Source organism: Haliotis rubra, unplaced genomic scaffold, assembly GCF_003918875.1.
Source record: "Haliotis rubra isolate DU_JTF1 unplaced genomic scaffold, ASM391887v1 Scf165, whole genome shotgun sequence".
Classification (NCBI taxonomy): Eukaryota; Metazoa; Mollusca; class Gastropoda; order Lepetellida; family Haliotidae; genus Haliotis; species Haliotis rubra.
In genome coordinates, this window is record NW_025765614.1 from 1,657,195 (window position 1) to 1,673,495 (window position 16,301).

At 39.9% G+C, this 16,301-nt stretch overlaps 1 protein-coding gene and 1 long non-coding RNA gene across 2 annotated transcripts in view; one reads left to right on the plus strand and one right to left on the minus strand.

Annotated features, from left to right (window-relative positions):
- Nucleotides 1–16,301, plus strand: part of LOC124271997 (interferon-induced GTP-binding protein Mx-like) — a 44,633-nt gene that overhangs the window by 23,621 nt on the left and 4,711 nt on the right. Inside the window, exons 4-12 of the mRNA XM_046707169.1 lie at nucleotides 8,893–9,045; nucleotides 9,336–9,490; nucleotides 9,922–10,060; nucleotides 10,376–10,574; nucleotides 10,846–10,921; nucleotides 11,222–11,344; nucleotides 11,584–11,734; nucleotides 12,554–12,798; nucleotides 14,397–14,515. Of these exons, the coding sequence (XP_046563125.1) occupies nucleotides 8,893–9,045; nucleotides 9,336–9,490; nucleotides 9,922–10,060; nucleotides 10,376–10,574; nucleotides 10,846–10,921; nucleotides 11,222–11,344; nucleotides 11,584–11,734; nucleotides 12,554–12,798; nucleotides 14,397–14,515 (1,360 nt within the window). The remainder of the gene's footprint in view (nucleotides 1–8,892; nucleotides 9,046–9,335; nucleotides 9,491–9,921; nucleotides 10,061–10,375; nucleotides 10,575–10,845; nucleotides 10,922–11,221; nucleotides 11,345–11,583; nucleotides 11,735–12,553; nucleotides 12,799–14,396; nucleotides 14,516–16,301) is intronic.
- LOC124271999 lies at nucleotides 5,920–8,363 on the minus strand. The gene is made up of 3 exons (XR_006897197.1): nucleotides 7,842–8,363; nucleotides 7,502–7,505; nucleotides 5,920–7,020 (listed from the first exon to the last, which is right to left on the minus strand). It is a non-coding gene; the product is annotated as an uncharacterized LOC124271999 (long non-coding RNA).

Here is a 16,301-nt window from a genome sequence, read left to right on the forward strand (position 1 = left end):
AAAGTCCTAGCCATGCCCGCCGATGAAAAACTGAGTGAAATGTTGAAACTCATAGCGAAATCACACACAGCATGCTTCTCACCAAAGTATCCCATGTAGAACGAGTCACCATGAACTTACGTTTTAAAAATCCCACATAATCATATGAATAAATACAGCCCGATACACAGAATACAACCTATAGATAGTTGATTACACATGACTCGTATATACCATGAGCCTACTTTAAAACTCACACACAATCACATGAATAAACACAGCCTGATACACACACAGGATACGATCGATAGAAAGTTGACATGACTCCCGTTTGCCACGAATCATTAAATCCCAACACAATAAAAACACATATAGTCAGAACCTTTTCCTAGATTCATCGTTTTTTCTAAACTATAGCTTGCATAAAACCAATTTTAGTGCGTAGATGTACTCGCATTGTTAACATGTGTACTCACGATACTGTCGTCAACAACATTATTCACACAATACGTTCATACGCAAAAATACTCACAAATTAGAATAGAGAATGATCCATCACATAAATTCCACACCTACTGTGCTGTTTTAAACGGTCATGAAACCGCCAGAATACCTAAACACGCACAGCACAACATACCGGCTGCACACGGCGGTGAACAAAGAGCATTCAAGCTTGGCGCCAACAGCCCCTGCCTAAAACCGCTTCTGCCAAACCGGTTCGCAAAAGGGTCTATCAAACCGGTTCGCAAACGGTTCTGACTCAAAATGGCTACATGTCCAAACCGGCTACATGTCCAAAACGGTTATGTAGACCAAAAATGGCTTTACAACACTAGTGTAATAGCTTATGTATTTATAAACCGTTTATATATATATTTATATAAATATATTCATTACAGATCATTAAAACTGTTGTTGTATTCAATACAATGAACTGTAACAGTTGTTGTATTCAATACAATGAACTGTAACAGTTGTTATCTTCAATACCATGAACTGAAACAGTTGTTACATTGTATTCAATCAACAGGAATGACGATTAAACTGAAACTTGTATGTCTGATACTAGTATGATCATGTTAAACATTTTCGTGGATTCAGAGAAATAGGGTTGAAATTGGTATTATAAAAACCAAGAATTGTACAACAATTGTTTTATGTCAATCCTCCAGCAATACATTCAGTGAGTCTAGTACACTCTTAGCAGCTCTATGGCGGTGGTCTGTACATAATGTACATAATCGAGCCTGGACCAGACAATCCAGTGATCAACAGCATGAGCGTCATTCTACACCATCTCCCATGTGTCAGCCAGCGAGCCTGACCACCCGATCCCGTTAGTCACCTCTTATGACAAGCATGGGTTACTGAAGGGTAACCCAGAGGTACAATACATTAAGAAACAAGAGAGATATACAGATTTCATTGTTTATTAGCTCTGTTTCAAATGAGTAGACATTAGGATAGGAGCTCTCCCAAATGCCTACTTTACATCTGTTGTCTTATTACCCTTCATCATCATCCACCTGTCCTTCACTCTCTTCATCAGATGTTATGTCTTCATCTTCGGTCATGCCTTCGACCCAAGACTTATATTGGTACAATTTTGAAATCACTTCATGATACATATTATTTGTGTCTTTTACTTGTTTCAGTATTCCTTGTGTCTTTGGACCATACTGCATATGGTACAGATAAGTAATAAATCGGGCATACGTCTCTTTAAACGTGCTCCAGATCAATTTGTTCAGTTTGGCTTGAATCATGTCTTCGTTTAAACCTCTTTTTATGTACAGCTGTCGTTTCTCATCCAAAAAGTCTTTATTCAGCTCACGCGTACGTGAATACATTTGTCTTATACCTTGCTCTTCGAGATCAGCCATCTTATTTTTCCTGTTGCCATGTGTGACATCGCTTAATGATTCAACATCATCGTCCTCATTTTCCATTTCAGGACATTGTTTATCGTGTAAATGTCTTTGTAAGTTATGGTTAGTGCTAAACACTTGACCACAATAGTCACAATCCACCAGAGGACGTGGTCTCTTTACAGGTGAGAAGTTGTTGTCTTCCTCCCACTGCCTTTTCACTTGGGGTATCCCAGGAGGACCCACTGAAGACTTTTCGGGACACCAGTTTCTTCTGTGTTTTTGCAAATCTTGCACATCTTGAAACACGAGTCCACAGGCATCACAAGACGGCATGGTTGTGAGGTTGTCTTCACACGTCTGCTCACGCTGAACATCTAACTCGGACTGAATTGTCCTGGCTTGGAGGTGTCCTTTTAAGCTGAATGCATTGGGACAAAGTCGCCTATGGGGAGGTGTTTGGGGTTTTAGATCAACCAACAAGTAGCCATAAGGCTTCTGGGTAGCCCTTTGAAACGGCTCCATGAAATGGTCTGTGTTACCTGGATACATTTGCCTGGCCAAAGTCATGATGGGTTGTTGATCGATAGGGTTGTTGAACAGAAGCAGATAATGACAGTTTCTTCGTTGTGTGGGATCCTTACTGAAATACAAATTCTGGTTCAAGGCGATCACTGAGAGATTACGATGATGACTTCCTTCCGTAAACAGATCTGTAATGCGTGGATCTTTGCTGGCAGTAGACATTAAGTCATCGAGGATAACCACGTTCACCACACTGGGGTCTAGAAATGTATCCTTTTCCAGATCAGAAGGAATGCCTTGATGAAATTCCACATAGGGATAAACATGGGTTTGAATGGCATTATACAAGGGCTGCCATCGTTTGTAGAGCCATATAATACGTTCAGGATAAGGTTTAATGTTCATCCTTTCTAGAATCTGTTTTACTAAGTAGGTTTTCCCACAGGAGGTTGGCCCTGAGACAATCATGGTGAAGGGGTGAATCAGTCTACATTCTTCCAATGACTGGGTAATACTTTCTGACGAATGTGGCTGCTGCTGCTGCTGCTGCTGCTGCTGTGGAGGAGGAGGAGGAGGAGAGGTTGTGACGGCTGCTGCTGCTGCTGCTGCTGCTGCTGCTTGATATCTTTGGATGTTTTGTTCGAATATGACGGGACAAGTCATGAGCCCAAACATATTGTTTGGAGCATACGGGACAGGGATGCATAATAATGTTCACACGTCAACAGTCCTACTACAAATGACACATTTAGCCTTTTGTCTCTATTTAAAAATATGTTTTCATTCGCTTTGTGTTTTCCCTATTGACGGCACTTTCCTTTCTCTCTTTAACTTGGCTTTAGCTTGTTCGACCACTTGTTGAGTAGGGGTAACGAAATTAATCTTAGGTTGTTCTGTGGTTTCTGGTTTTGTTTGTCTTTCTTCCACTCTGGATCATACAGTTCCAAATATCGTTCAACAGACAACATGGCAGATTTTTCTCCTCCACGTGTTATAGAATGATAAGGGTCTCCCTTTCCCTTCAGCCCTGAGCATGTAAAATCGTGTCCATTTTTCGGCATCCGCACGAAGAGTTTGTATCGTGGATTATTCATGATGAAAACGGGAGCGGTCTGAGGTGATGCGTCACTGTCACTGGTCCACGGCTAAATGAAGTTAGATAGTCCTTGTGGCCTGTTATATAGATATCTTCATTGACCTTGGGCTTGGTATAGCTTTCAACGTCGCTGCCAGGATGGTTCGGATGCACTACTATGACAAACTAAACCAGGTGTACCAAACATACTAAGCCAATGCTCTATCATACAACCAGGCATTTTGAATGGCCTCATCTCTAAGTGCATTGACAAACTGTGGTTTCAAAACAAATACTACGATTGGCATGTTGCTGGCAAAAAAGACTCTTCCACCTACTGTCTGTCGTCCACAGGGGGTGAACTAATCTTCGTAACACCGCTAGATAGTTATTTCTATCATTTTTCCTCAGGAAACGACGCCTTTCATATCGAGTCACTGGTAATCTTCCCTTTAATAACCTATTGATAATACCATTGATGGCAAGAATCTGTTCTCTGTTCATTTCTAAGATGTCTTGTCGAATCTCCTCAATGTCTTGAAACATTAACATGAACCTTAAAAAATTCGTAATGCTTCAACACGTACCTAGCCATACTATTTCAAGCAAACAAACTCTTATCGCGGTTGGGATCTCAGTGAGATTAGTATTGAGTCAACCTCTATTTATACTATACATAGACAACCAAGGCAGACATACTCTTAACATTGATTTATTTCCAATAGTCACACATTTTACATCACACTCTTGGTTGCAAATCCACATGACTACCCCAACGGGTCACCTCTTTCTGAGGTACTCCCACCAGGGCCAAATACGGACAATCTGGAGACCATTTTTCATGTTCGGCCCAGGGATCATCATCTACTTCCCAGTTCTTGAGAATGAGACCACATTGAAAACACTTGCAAGCGTCCCCCTCTGATTAAGTACACAAATCCTGCCTGAGCCATGTGACTAGGACTCTGTTTCATCTGCACTGGCCAGTCTTTAAACGAATCGAGTCTTTTCTGGAATGAAGTCCATTCAGTCTTGATTGCACAGCAATCGAGTGTCTTGTCGAATGGGTAATGTCCACACACATCCATGGTCCTATGGTAACACGTCCGCACAGTACAACGTCTAAACCAAGAATGGCTTTACACCCAGTAACTGTAGTCACTAGGGTTGCAAAAAGGAACACTGGAAGTATCCCATCTGGTTTTGATGATCGTCCTGAAGCATACAGGGTACCATGTCCTTCAGTTCTGGCACAAAGTCTGACATGACTCTTACACAATCTACCAGCTTTTCCCACTGATCTAGGGACAACAGAATACATTGGTTGGTAGGTATCACTCTACCACTTTTCTGATCATTCTCCCACTGTCGCACATCAATACCATTGTCGTCCCAGGAAACGTACATGTTCCCTCCAACATGGACGTGTGAGTACCTTCCCTGCTGTTTCAGCTGCACGTGAACACTAGACACTTCAAGCCAGTGTTTCAAGGTAAGCACAATGCCTCGTTTGGTTGGGTAGCACTTGCCACTCGGGTATACTTCGTACTTCCTCACATGAATTTCTAGTTTTCCATTCCATGTCTTGGCTGTCACATAGACGTCGTCCCCTAGATGTAAATGGCATCTGGGATTTGGAAGTGTTAACAGGGCTTCGTTATCACAACTCTCACGGTGAACGGCTTCCATCTTCGAGGTAAACAGCTATCAGTAGAGTCAAGAACATAAGATCCGTACGTAGCCCGACTGAAGTCAGAATGATATGGAGGACTGTTCGGGGGGGACTTTATATACCCACCCGAGTCTAAAAATAGACCTGAGACAAAGACTCATCATCTAAAAATAGACACACCAGATGTTCACACCATAGATCTCACTATAGACCTGAGACAAAGACTCACCATCTAACAATAGACACACCAGGTGTCCAGGTGTCTCATTATAAATTCAAAATGGACGATAAATTGCTCAAGTAACCCCTATACAACAAGCAATATTACAGCAATATCACGGCGGGGGACACCAGAAATGGGCTTCACACATTGTACTCATGTGTGGAATCGAACCCGGGTCTTCGGCATGACGAGCAAACGCTTTAACCACTAGGCTACCCCACCGCCCCAACTAAACTGTTAAGCCAACTCAGACCTTTTACCTCAACATACACACCAAATGAATGCTAAAATCTAGCATATCCATCACCACTGCACATATCCACAAGCCCCACCCCCAACTACACCCCCACCCACTACTACACTATACCCCCACCCTTCCACCCCCACACCCCACACACACTACCACCCACGCACGCATACTCTTACACATTTCCCCATTTAACTAAACTTACAATCACATACATAGGCTGATAACATTTCAAGAATTCATCATGCATCATTCATTCATGCAAATACATGTATGTACATACATAAAACGTTACAGGACCATAAAAATAATTAACATTACACATGCTGCACATAACTTATTTTTAAAATCAATTAAAAACGTACAATTAAAATAGTAGATTACAGATTAATTTACAAGATTACGTCTTCTAGCAATAGGGCATCTCCTAACTTTTTTTGAATTTCAATATTTGCGTTAAGTAGATACGTTTTTCGGGTGAAGTGAGATTTGTGAAATATGGTATCACGGAATTATCTTTCAAAAGTTCATATCTGATATCTTCGTAAGTGGGACAGTCTATCAGAAAACGTGTTTCGTCCTCGGTCACATCACAGAACGGACAGCGGCGCTCGTCCAGTGGGGTTACAGGTCTGCTATAGCGTCCAGTTTCTGTGGTCAGAGGTATAGTCTCGCATCGAAAGTTATCTAACCCTTTACTTTTATATCTTGGCATTGAGCAACAAAGATATGGTACCCTATCTTTCTTGAATGTCCGATATGTCCTCAATTTAATGCCCTTTGTAAACTTTTTTATCGGTCCGCAGTTCTTTAAATCACAATTCATCATCAAATTTGCTGTTCAACTGCTGTTTAATCATTTTGTTGGAATCATTCACACTATTCCAACTCATCAAGTCCAGGTTGAATGTAGGTTTGTGAGCAAGGGAGATAACTCGTGACAAATACGACTTCCTTCTACGACGAAACCATGAAAGAACACAATTTAGTAGATTACTATTCTGTGGAGTAAGTCTTGAATACAATCTGAATACATGTACTTCAATTCTTTTCTGAAGGCAACTGTTCCATCCCATTTCGGCACATCCAGATGTAGATTTAGGTACACCAAATAAGAAGTGGCATGCTCGGTTTTGTACAGAATTAATGCAGCTGTGCTCTGTCAATCCCCAGAGGGCTGTTCCATACAGAAGAACAGGTTTTACAACAGCTTCATACAGTCTTGTAAATGTACTGTGGGCCATTTCACCAGCCTTCATACACTTAGATTGAATGCATGAGAGGGCCTTGCCATCCTCGATTGTTAAGTTTATACCATAAACGTTCACGGTTGATATTGTCAAACGCTTTCCTCGAGTCAATAAAAAACAAGGAAACGTACTTTGTTTCGACCCTTTTCTGTTATTGACAACTGTGTACAGAGTATATATACTGGCCACATAAAGAAACTGTGCACACAGAAAATATAAAGATATTCAGACAGTGTCTTCATACATAAATAAAGGTGTGAACATAGCAAGTATTGGAGACAATCAAACGCTCATGCAGGTGCCAGGCGACGTGACGTCATTGATGGTGGCCTATGGACTTGTAATGTGTTACTGCACGTGCAACCCAGAAATTGCTGTCACTGTCGAAAGCTTGATCTTTGCTCATTCAAACGTTCACAAATTCACATGAAAAGTCACATGCACATCAAGCCAAGATTAACATCTGCTCAACGTCATGAAGCCATTGGAATGGTTCGAGCAGGCATGAGCCAACAACAGGTGGCAGCACATTTCCAATGCCATCGTAACACGATATCTGCATTTGTCAGGCGTTAGGGAAACAGTAATGACGTCGCCGACCACCCATGTTCTGGGCGTCCCCGAGTAACGACGCCAAGACAGGACAGATGGATGCGTGTGACTGATCTCAGACACAGGTTCCAGACGGCAGTGACCACGTCCCAAACCATTCCCCAGGCCTTCAATGTTCATTTATCTATGCGTCGTCGATGCACTGCTGTGCTTCACGAGCATAATGGCCATACCCGTTATTGACTGTGACTTCGAGGTGTGACCCCCTACACAATTGTGAACTTCTGACGTCATCGTTACGGATATTGTTCATGTTCTCTTGACATGTTGTTGTGGCTCGATACTTCAGCTTATAAAGTGTCGACATCATTTCATCTTGTCTGTGTTGTATTCCAATTCTGAAGGAATGTTCTGTGTGCCCAGTTTTTTTATGTGGCTAGTATATATGACCAAGACAACTGCGCATAGTTCATCAACTAGCAAGTCATTTTCTTCCTACCATTTATAAATTTTCTGGTTTAATATTATCACAAAATATTTTTCAAGGGACTGAATGGAGTGTAATTCCTCTGTAGGTTGATGGCGCATGTACGTCAGTGCTCCCAGGTTAAATTATAGGGTTAATTATTCCTTGTCTCCACACTGCAGATGTTAACCCATGCTGAAAGCAGTACTTTAATATCTTATGTGATAAGAGTGTACTATTGTCATTTTGCAGAGTTTCTGCTAGTATTTCATCTACACCGGTTGCCGTGTGTTTCTTAGCTTTTGTCGCTGCTGCTCTCACTTCACCTAAGGTGATTGGATCGTCTAAAGGTGTATCATTATTGCTATCAGTTGCTTCAAGTTGGGACATCAGATTTTCATCACATGTTCATCATAAAAAAACATCTGTTGGCTGTGCATTATATCATTGTTTCTTTCATTTTTCCAATATCATTTGAACATCTGAAATTACCTCAACATTTTCACATTTCAAGAGGAATTTGATTCTTGCCATCATTCGCCAGTCCCAATTTACCAATTTCTGTCTAAAAGTCACCATCGAAATGTAGGTCGAAAAGTAAGGAGAGTGATTCCTGTTTGTCCAGTTGAAATGGGCGTTTATATTTCTTGTGTGATGTATCAAAGTTATTCGTGCAGATTGCAAATTATGTTTAAAGTTTTTCTTCATTGGGTTGGATCCTTTACATTTCAGCCATCTCCTTCCTGCATAGTTAACTTTATTCCATTCTTCTTGAAATTGATCATTCCAGTAAGATTTAGTATGACATTTCTCTTTCACAGCTTTATGTTTGTACAGATTTTTCCGTGGGGCTTTATTTTCTAATTCTGTGTGAATTAATTATACTTGTTCATCATAAGCTGAATCGATATCTTTTGTAATAGACAGTTCATTTTCGATCTTCGCAACTGTTGTTTTTACGGCTGCTTCCCTGCTGGCAGTTAATAGGAAGTCGAAGGGGAGTAACAAAACATAAACATGCATTCGTGTTTGTAGGTATTGTGACAAGGTGCCCGTTGGAGATGCGGATGAAGCACTCAGAGGATGAGGACAAGTGGGAGGGAAAGATAATGTATACGGACAAGCATGATGAGCCCCACCAGGAAGTCATCCTGAACAGAGAGAGCGTCGGAGATCTTGTGCGGAAAGGTTGTTAAACAATGAAACGTACTGTTTTGTATGTGTTTTCGCAATATTAACTAAACATCAAGTTGGGAAACAAATATATTGGTTTGGATGTGGAATAACTGTACAATTGAAACTTATTCAAGTAATATTTTCGCGTACATATACTAGTATACTAACTGCGTGTCAGTATGGAAACTACATTTTTGTCTGATTCATCAATCGGCAAGGTTTCAACTCTGTTTACTTAGATTTCTACCAGGGATGTTGTCGTTTCTCTTGAAATATGCATTTGATATGTTCCATGCATGCAGCACAGAAGGAAATGACCGATAGCGCCAAGGGAATTAGTGATGAACTCATTACGCTTGAAGTGACGTCATCAGATGTCCCTGACCTTACCGTCATAGACCTGCCAGGTATCGCAAGGAACGCTGTCGAGGGTCAGCCGGTTGATATCGAAGCGAGGGTAAGATGTCATCACAGTAATACTCATTTTCTAAACATGTAATTCCATCAGAAATAATTAGGGTTTGCACATATTCCCAGAATTGTACCAATTCTTATCAACACCCTTGTCGAAATAAGGTTGAGAACGTATCATTTCAAATATTTATTTAAAACATGGATATGTATATAGCAGTTTATATGGATGTCACAATGGTGTCATCCAGTGAATCAGATGGTAAATGAGACGTTTCATTGTTATTACCATTTAATATCTCCATTCGAACAATCAGAATACATTTTCAAGAATAGTTGCCCAATATATCTGTAGACACCTGTGTATTTTATGCTAATATCTATATCCCATGAGCAGTATACAACACTCTGGGAACATCGAGTTTTTAACATTATAAACAATGAATTATACTAAAAACGTTATTTTCTTCTTTTCAGATTAAAAATATGATCCGTCAATATATTGAGCGCCAGGAGACTATCATACTTGCTGTTCTACAGTGTAATGTCGATATAGCTACTTGTGAAGCGCTCAAAATGGCTAAGGAATTTGATGACGAAGGTGGAAGAACTCTGGGTACGAACATAAACGCATGGCATAAAGCTATGAATTTTGAGTCTGGGATTCGAATCTGCCATGGGACTCAACCCCAAATGTACTAGAATCTGTGCTTTATTGAGAAGGTGTAATCCCAAATATAACATATCTCCAAATTTGTCAATATACTTTCATGTACACATGATGATGATTGGGTTCAACATTGTTTAATGTTTCATAAGCGATATTAAAAGAAAAGATGACTATTATTGTACCTTACGCTTTCGTGTACGTTGTACATGTGACGATTACCTGATGTCGCTATGTAGTCAAAGGGTAAATGAATCTGTGCAGGGGTTCTAACTAAGCCGGATTTGCTGGACAGGGGAGCCGAGACCGGTGTAATGAGGATCCTGAACAACATGGAGTTCACACTGTCCAAGGGCTACATCATTGTCAAGTGTCGAGGTCAGGAGGCTATATCGGAAGGCCAGTCTTTGAAACATGCACTGGATGTAGAAGAAGATTTCTTTAAAAGTCACAGACATTTCAGGTAGTGTAGTAATACCAGTGAAATGCATGCGACATATCTCGACTTTGTACATCTAAAGTTAAAACACATGTGCGGTTGACACGCCAGACCAGTATACCTATACCACACTTGATGTGACTGCATTTCATTGTCTACTTCCGTTTAATTTCGGGTTTGGATAACACGATTGAAATATGTAATTATAAAAAAAATATAGTTAGCGAAACACCACGCGTATTGAAACATTCATTTGATTTGATAAAGAATTATTGTTATGTTTCACATTTTCCAGCTCTTTGGGACCTTCTCAGTGGGGAATCCCCAACCTATCACGGCGACTGTCACGTGAACTAAAGAAACACATCAAGGTATATATAGAACAGCTTTTCTGAAATATTCTTTTCACGTGTACTCTCTCATTATATATCTGGGATTTTAGATTCAAAAGTGTAAAGCTTCTCGATTACCCTAACTGTTGGGAATTGATTATGGTTGCCTAAAATACAAGACACATGTATGATACGTAAATACTCAACTGATTCTTTTTCTGTAAAGTTCTTTGCAACTATGACCATGACTCAAAAGTATGTTTTGACATTTTGTGCTGAGGCCATTCATACACTTTCCAACAGGTTTGTTGTTAACACAGCTCATGAACAATGTTGTAGAAACTGTTACCGGAACTGAAGGAGGATATACGCCGCAAACTCCTTGAGACGGAGCGGAAGTTGCATGAGCTCGGAGAGGATCCTCCACAAACAGCCTCAGAAAAACGTCAGATGGCTCTCCAGGTACATCAGAGAATGGGGCTTAACTGCACTCGTAACAATATTCTTGCCATACAAGATGTATTGAGTTCTGTAATTCGCGAATAGAAATACACAGATATTAGCAACAGAATATAACTGTTTAAGGCCAGTTAATTATAACTCTTTCCTTTTACAGTCCGATTAAGCCTCTACGGTTAGCTCAAATGGTGTATATACGTTATCGTATGCTTAGCTTGACATGAGGGAGATGCTTTTGACAGATGGTCACCGAGTTTATTAGGGTTACCACCTCCTTGGCGAATGGAGAACGCTGTAATGACAACAAGTTTCCGCAAACGATTAACAACCTCTTCAGCGATGCTCGTCGGTCATTCGCAGATCTGCATAAATGTGCTGTGCGGGAACAACCAGGTATCAATATCAACAAAAACTCTACTATCAATTTGAAAGAAAACAAATAGTTAAAAACCACCAGAGAACTTTCATAGCCACATGCTTAGCCTTATTACAAACATGTCCTAGTTCAGTACACTATATTTATACAAAATATGACGGAAATGTGCATTTCAGCACAGTAAAGGGTAACCAGCAGGTGTATTGTACAAGAAATTCTTGTTAGTAAGTTTTCCGAGGATAAATGAACGAATGTTTGTTACGTTTTCTTACCGGAGCTTTAATGAGTTTCTATGGGTATTTTCCTGTGGTGTCAAACTTTTGAAAAAGGTGTTTATTACATGGGTATCAATTGATAAGTTCTGTCTGTTGAAAAGAACAATTACTAATTCATGAATCTTGAAATGGGTCTCACACACACACACACACACACACACACACACACACAACACACACACACACACACACACACACACACAAACACACACACACACACACACACACACACACACACACACACACACACACCACCTTCCCTCAGATACCCACACTATTGCTATTGCATGTTCGATTCGATTAAATTATAAAATGAACCTGAACATTCAAAAGATATATTATTACATCGTAGAACCACAGGGCGCGATTGGTCTATACAAATTAGCACAAGGTACACAGTGTCCGATTGGTATGGTAAACTTAAACTGTAGTTAAATTTTAAAATAAATCAGGACACTGCGTACCTCGTCTTAATTTGTTTAGACCAATCGTGTCCTGTGGTTCTATTCGAATAAATGAGGAAGAACAAAGGGACATACACACAGATTTACCTGTTTCTAGATACCACGAGCCGGACATTAAAGACCAAGTTACAACAGATGATGGAAGCTTCCCGAGGTCGGGAGTTTTGTAATTTTCTGGGCAAATATGAGCTGGTGGAAAGTTATGCTCGGGAATACATCTCCAAACTGGAACAACCTGCACTTCAATGCTTCGATGAGGTCCATAGAAAGACGACAGAAAGCCTGAAGATTCTAGCAGAAAAATGTTTTGAGAAATTTCCTGATTTTGCAGAGAGAGCTAAGGTGTTTAGCATATTGTAATTTATTCTCTACAATATGTTTTAGCGATATGAGTGAAAATCACTTTTCATAATGTGTATGTTGTGCACGGTAATGTAGTGTGAAGATGTTTCATTATTTATTGACCAAATAATCCTGTGACAGCACACATTATGAACATTGAATGAAATATATCTTTATCTTATGTCACAATTACATTCATCCTGTTGGTTTCCTTTCTCTTCGACTTAACTTGTTCTACACATATCATTGCGGCTAAGGCTATGTGACGAGACCACACTCCTATCGGTGTGCCAGCAGAGGTGCAGATTACAAAGGGTCATGCAGATCTTAGGAAGAGAATTGTACCTAGTACCAAAACGACTGAAGAGAGCGTGAAATCATAACATTTGCTTCGTAAACCTTTATCTCAACAGGGCCATTTGCACTGGATGAATGATGTTCCTTTGTTGCTGTTTTACATTGTTGGCAGCATTATACCCGTCATATGATAAATACGAATTATGACTGGGAGTAATGTCACCATAAGACATCATATATCCAAGACAGTAGATATCCAAGGGTGATAATTCTTCTTCGGATAAACAACGTTCTCTACATGTGTAGATAATATACAAGGTGAAATAAAAAGACATGGGGTAAAAAAATATTACGCCTGATTCACGTACATAAAACAATATAGAGGTTAGCAAGGCATGATGAGAAAAACAACTGAGTGATTGGTATGTACAGGTTGATTGGAAGCCAGTATCAGAGAGTGAGTGTGTAGAATGATGCATGGATTCATGCAAGCACGCACGCAGGCACGCACATGGATTGATTTGGTGGTGTGGGACTTTTTCCATTTTTTCTTACAGCACACACATATACAGCCGTTTGCGGGCGTGGGCCCTTTTGCATCTTGGGATATACTATTCTCACTTTGCTAAGGATCAAATCATTGATTCAACAGAAAACTACGATGTGGTTTAAATATCTACATGTAAGCTTATAATTATGGTAAGCATGAATCCTAGGTTTCAGTATGTCTTGTGCATCCCATACCTGCTGTTGACAGGTGTTGTTTGATTGTCAATTACTCGTTCCATGATTTGCGAAATGGTTGATTGGTGCCATGAAAACTTTTTTTATGGTTACTCATGTATCAAATGCATAAGGTTAGGTTAAAATGTCCGTTTGCTAAAGAGGTTTTACCATATCATTATTTATCCAGTTTTAAATGGATACAATTTCACATTATAAATCTATGTTTAAGTAAAGTGGTGAATTTATGTGATCCTTAGCAAAGTGTAAGGAGTATATGTTGTGAAGGTTCAGGATGAGGATGTAAATTTTGCATCACGAGTGACATCACGAGTTTGTTTTCCATTTTTCTGGACTCTAATATCGGTGAAGGGGAGCTTGTTGTAGATATTTAGGTTGGCAATAAGGTAGATGCGGCGGGGAATACCCCTGAATTCTCTTCCCTGATTCTTCATATCAACTTGTAAATACATTTAAAGCAGTTATGTAGCTGTTTATTATATCGGATGCGTGATGTTGAAACCATGTATATGACATCGTTATTCTTGTATAATGTTTCCGTTTTCTGCATGTTTCAGGAAGTTATAATGAAGACTCGGAAACAGACCCAAAATGAGTTGCAAAGACGAAATACTGAGGTATTTCAGGATGGAGAATCTGGTGTACTCTCAGGACACTACGTATTGCGTCGTACTTCGTGAGTGGTCAAAACAAATAATGTAATCGTTACAAAAACTGGTCCCTCAGAGGATGCTGTAGGTTACTCAACACCAAAGGTTTTCCCATAGACTTCTATAGTAACCTTATATTTTTAAAGAAATTATACAGGCTATCAACAGCCATTCCAGGTACGCATGGGTCCAGTCTGGCCTTTATACTACAATAAAACACAATTTCTGGCCAACTTGTCCAGCTAATATTCCGAGCACAGGAAGCGGAACACGTTAACTCCAGATACGCACCAAATGTCACCTACTGGAAAATATCTGTACACACAATAAGCATAAGTGATGGTGATAACAATGACAACACTAAATACTTAAACTTGTGGTCAGTATTAATTACTAAATGGATGTACATTTAATAAACATATAAATCTTACACTATTTCATCCAATTCAAAGACAGGTGAACAGTTAGTATTTTGTCATGTCACCATGGGCAGTAATGCAGGCTTCAATGCGGTGGGGCATACTACTGATCAAAGAAGTTAGAAAGTCGTGGTCCATGCTGTCCCAATATCGGACCACCTCTTCTTTCATTTCAGCAATATTTGTCAGATTTTTCTTATTGACACTTTCCTTCATAAGTCCCCAAACATTTTCTATTGGATTTAGGTCAGGGCTATAGCTTGGCCAATCTAATAATGTCATATTTTGGGTCCGAAACCAGGCCTGTGAATGCTTTGAACGATGTTTTGGGTCGTTGTCCTGATGGAAAATCCAAACATTTCCATAGAACACGTGAGCAGATGGAAGTAAATGTCCCTCGAGAATATCTGTGTACCGCTCACTGTTCATATTCCGTTCAAAGATATGCCACCCCACAGGTTAAATTTCGGACTGTACTTTGGGCGCTGATACAATGGTTTTTCAGTTTGTTTGGTCCAGAATTTCAGTGTATAAGGAAACAGACACACAGAAATTTCATCTGAGAAAATCACATTGTCCCAGTTAAAATTTCTATGCTGTAAGCACCAGTTCAACCTTCGCTCCTTTTGTTCAGGTTTCATGATCGGTGATGGAATTCCTCGACTTTTCTGCCAACCCACTGCACGCAGCTCGGTTCTAATTGTCTCCTTACAGACAGCCACAGTTCCACTATCAATCATATCCAGCCTTAAGTTTTCTAAACTCCTTCGTTTGTTTTTAGAAACTAGAATACCAAGCCGTCTCCTGTCACCGACAGTCAATTTTCTGGTCCTACCTGCGCCTCCCTGCTGCTCATTGCCATGTCCATTTGCAATATTTTTCAAAACACGATAAACAGTGGACAAAGGGATACCTGTTCTACTTGAAATCACTTTAGCTGATCTGATGTCCTTGTTATAATACTCTAAAATCAACTCCCTCTTCTCTAAATCATCCATACTGAGGATCACTGAAAATGCCGTCTGCTAGCAAGTAAACAAAGGGGGATACCTCTTCACAAACTAATGAAAAAAGATTAACGGAGTTATCTCTCTTGAATAAAACCAAGCACTTGATAGCTGGTCAAAGTTGTTTATACTAGAAATCCAATTAAACATATTGCTAAAATTCTCAATAATTTCTGGTCACACTATATAATGAATGCTGAATCAGCCTTCATTTCCAAGGTTCAAAGTTAGTATTGGTATGACTGGTAATACATCACACATCAAAATCTATGTGTTCCAACACTCTGGCTGCTTACCTTCTTCAAAGTAATATGTGAAGGAAATAAGCTTAGTCAAAAATAAAAATACGACCTCCAAATATTCTTTATGGAGGAACTACGTGAGAG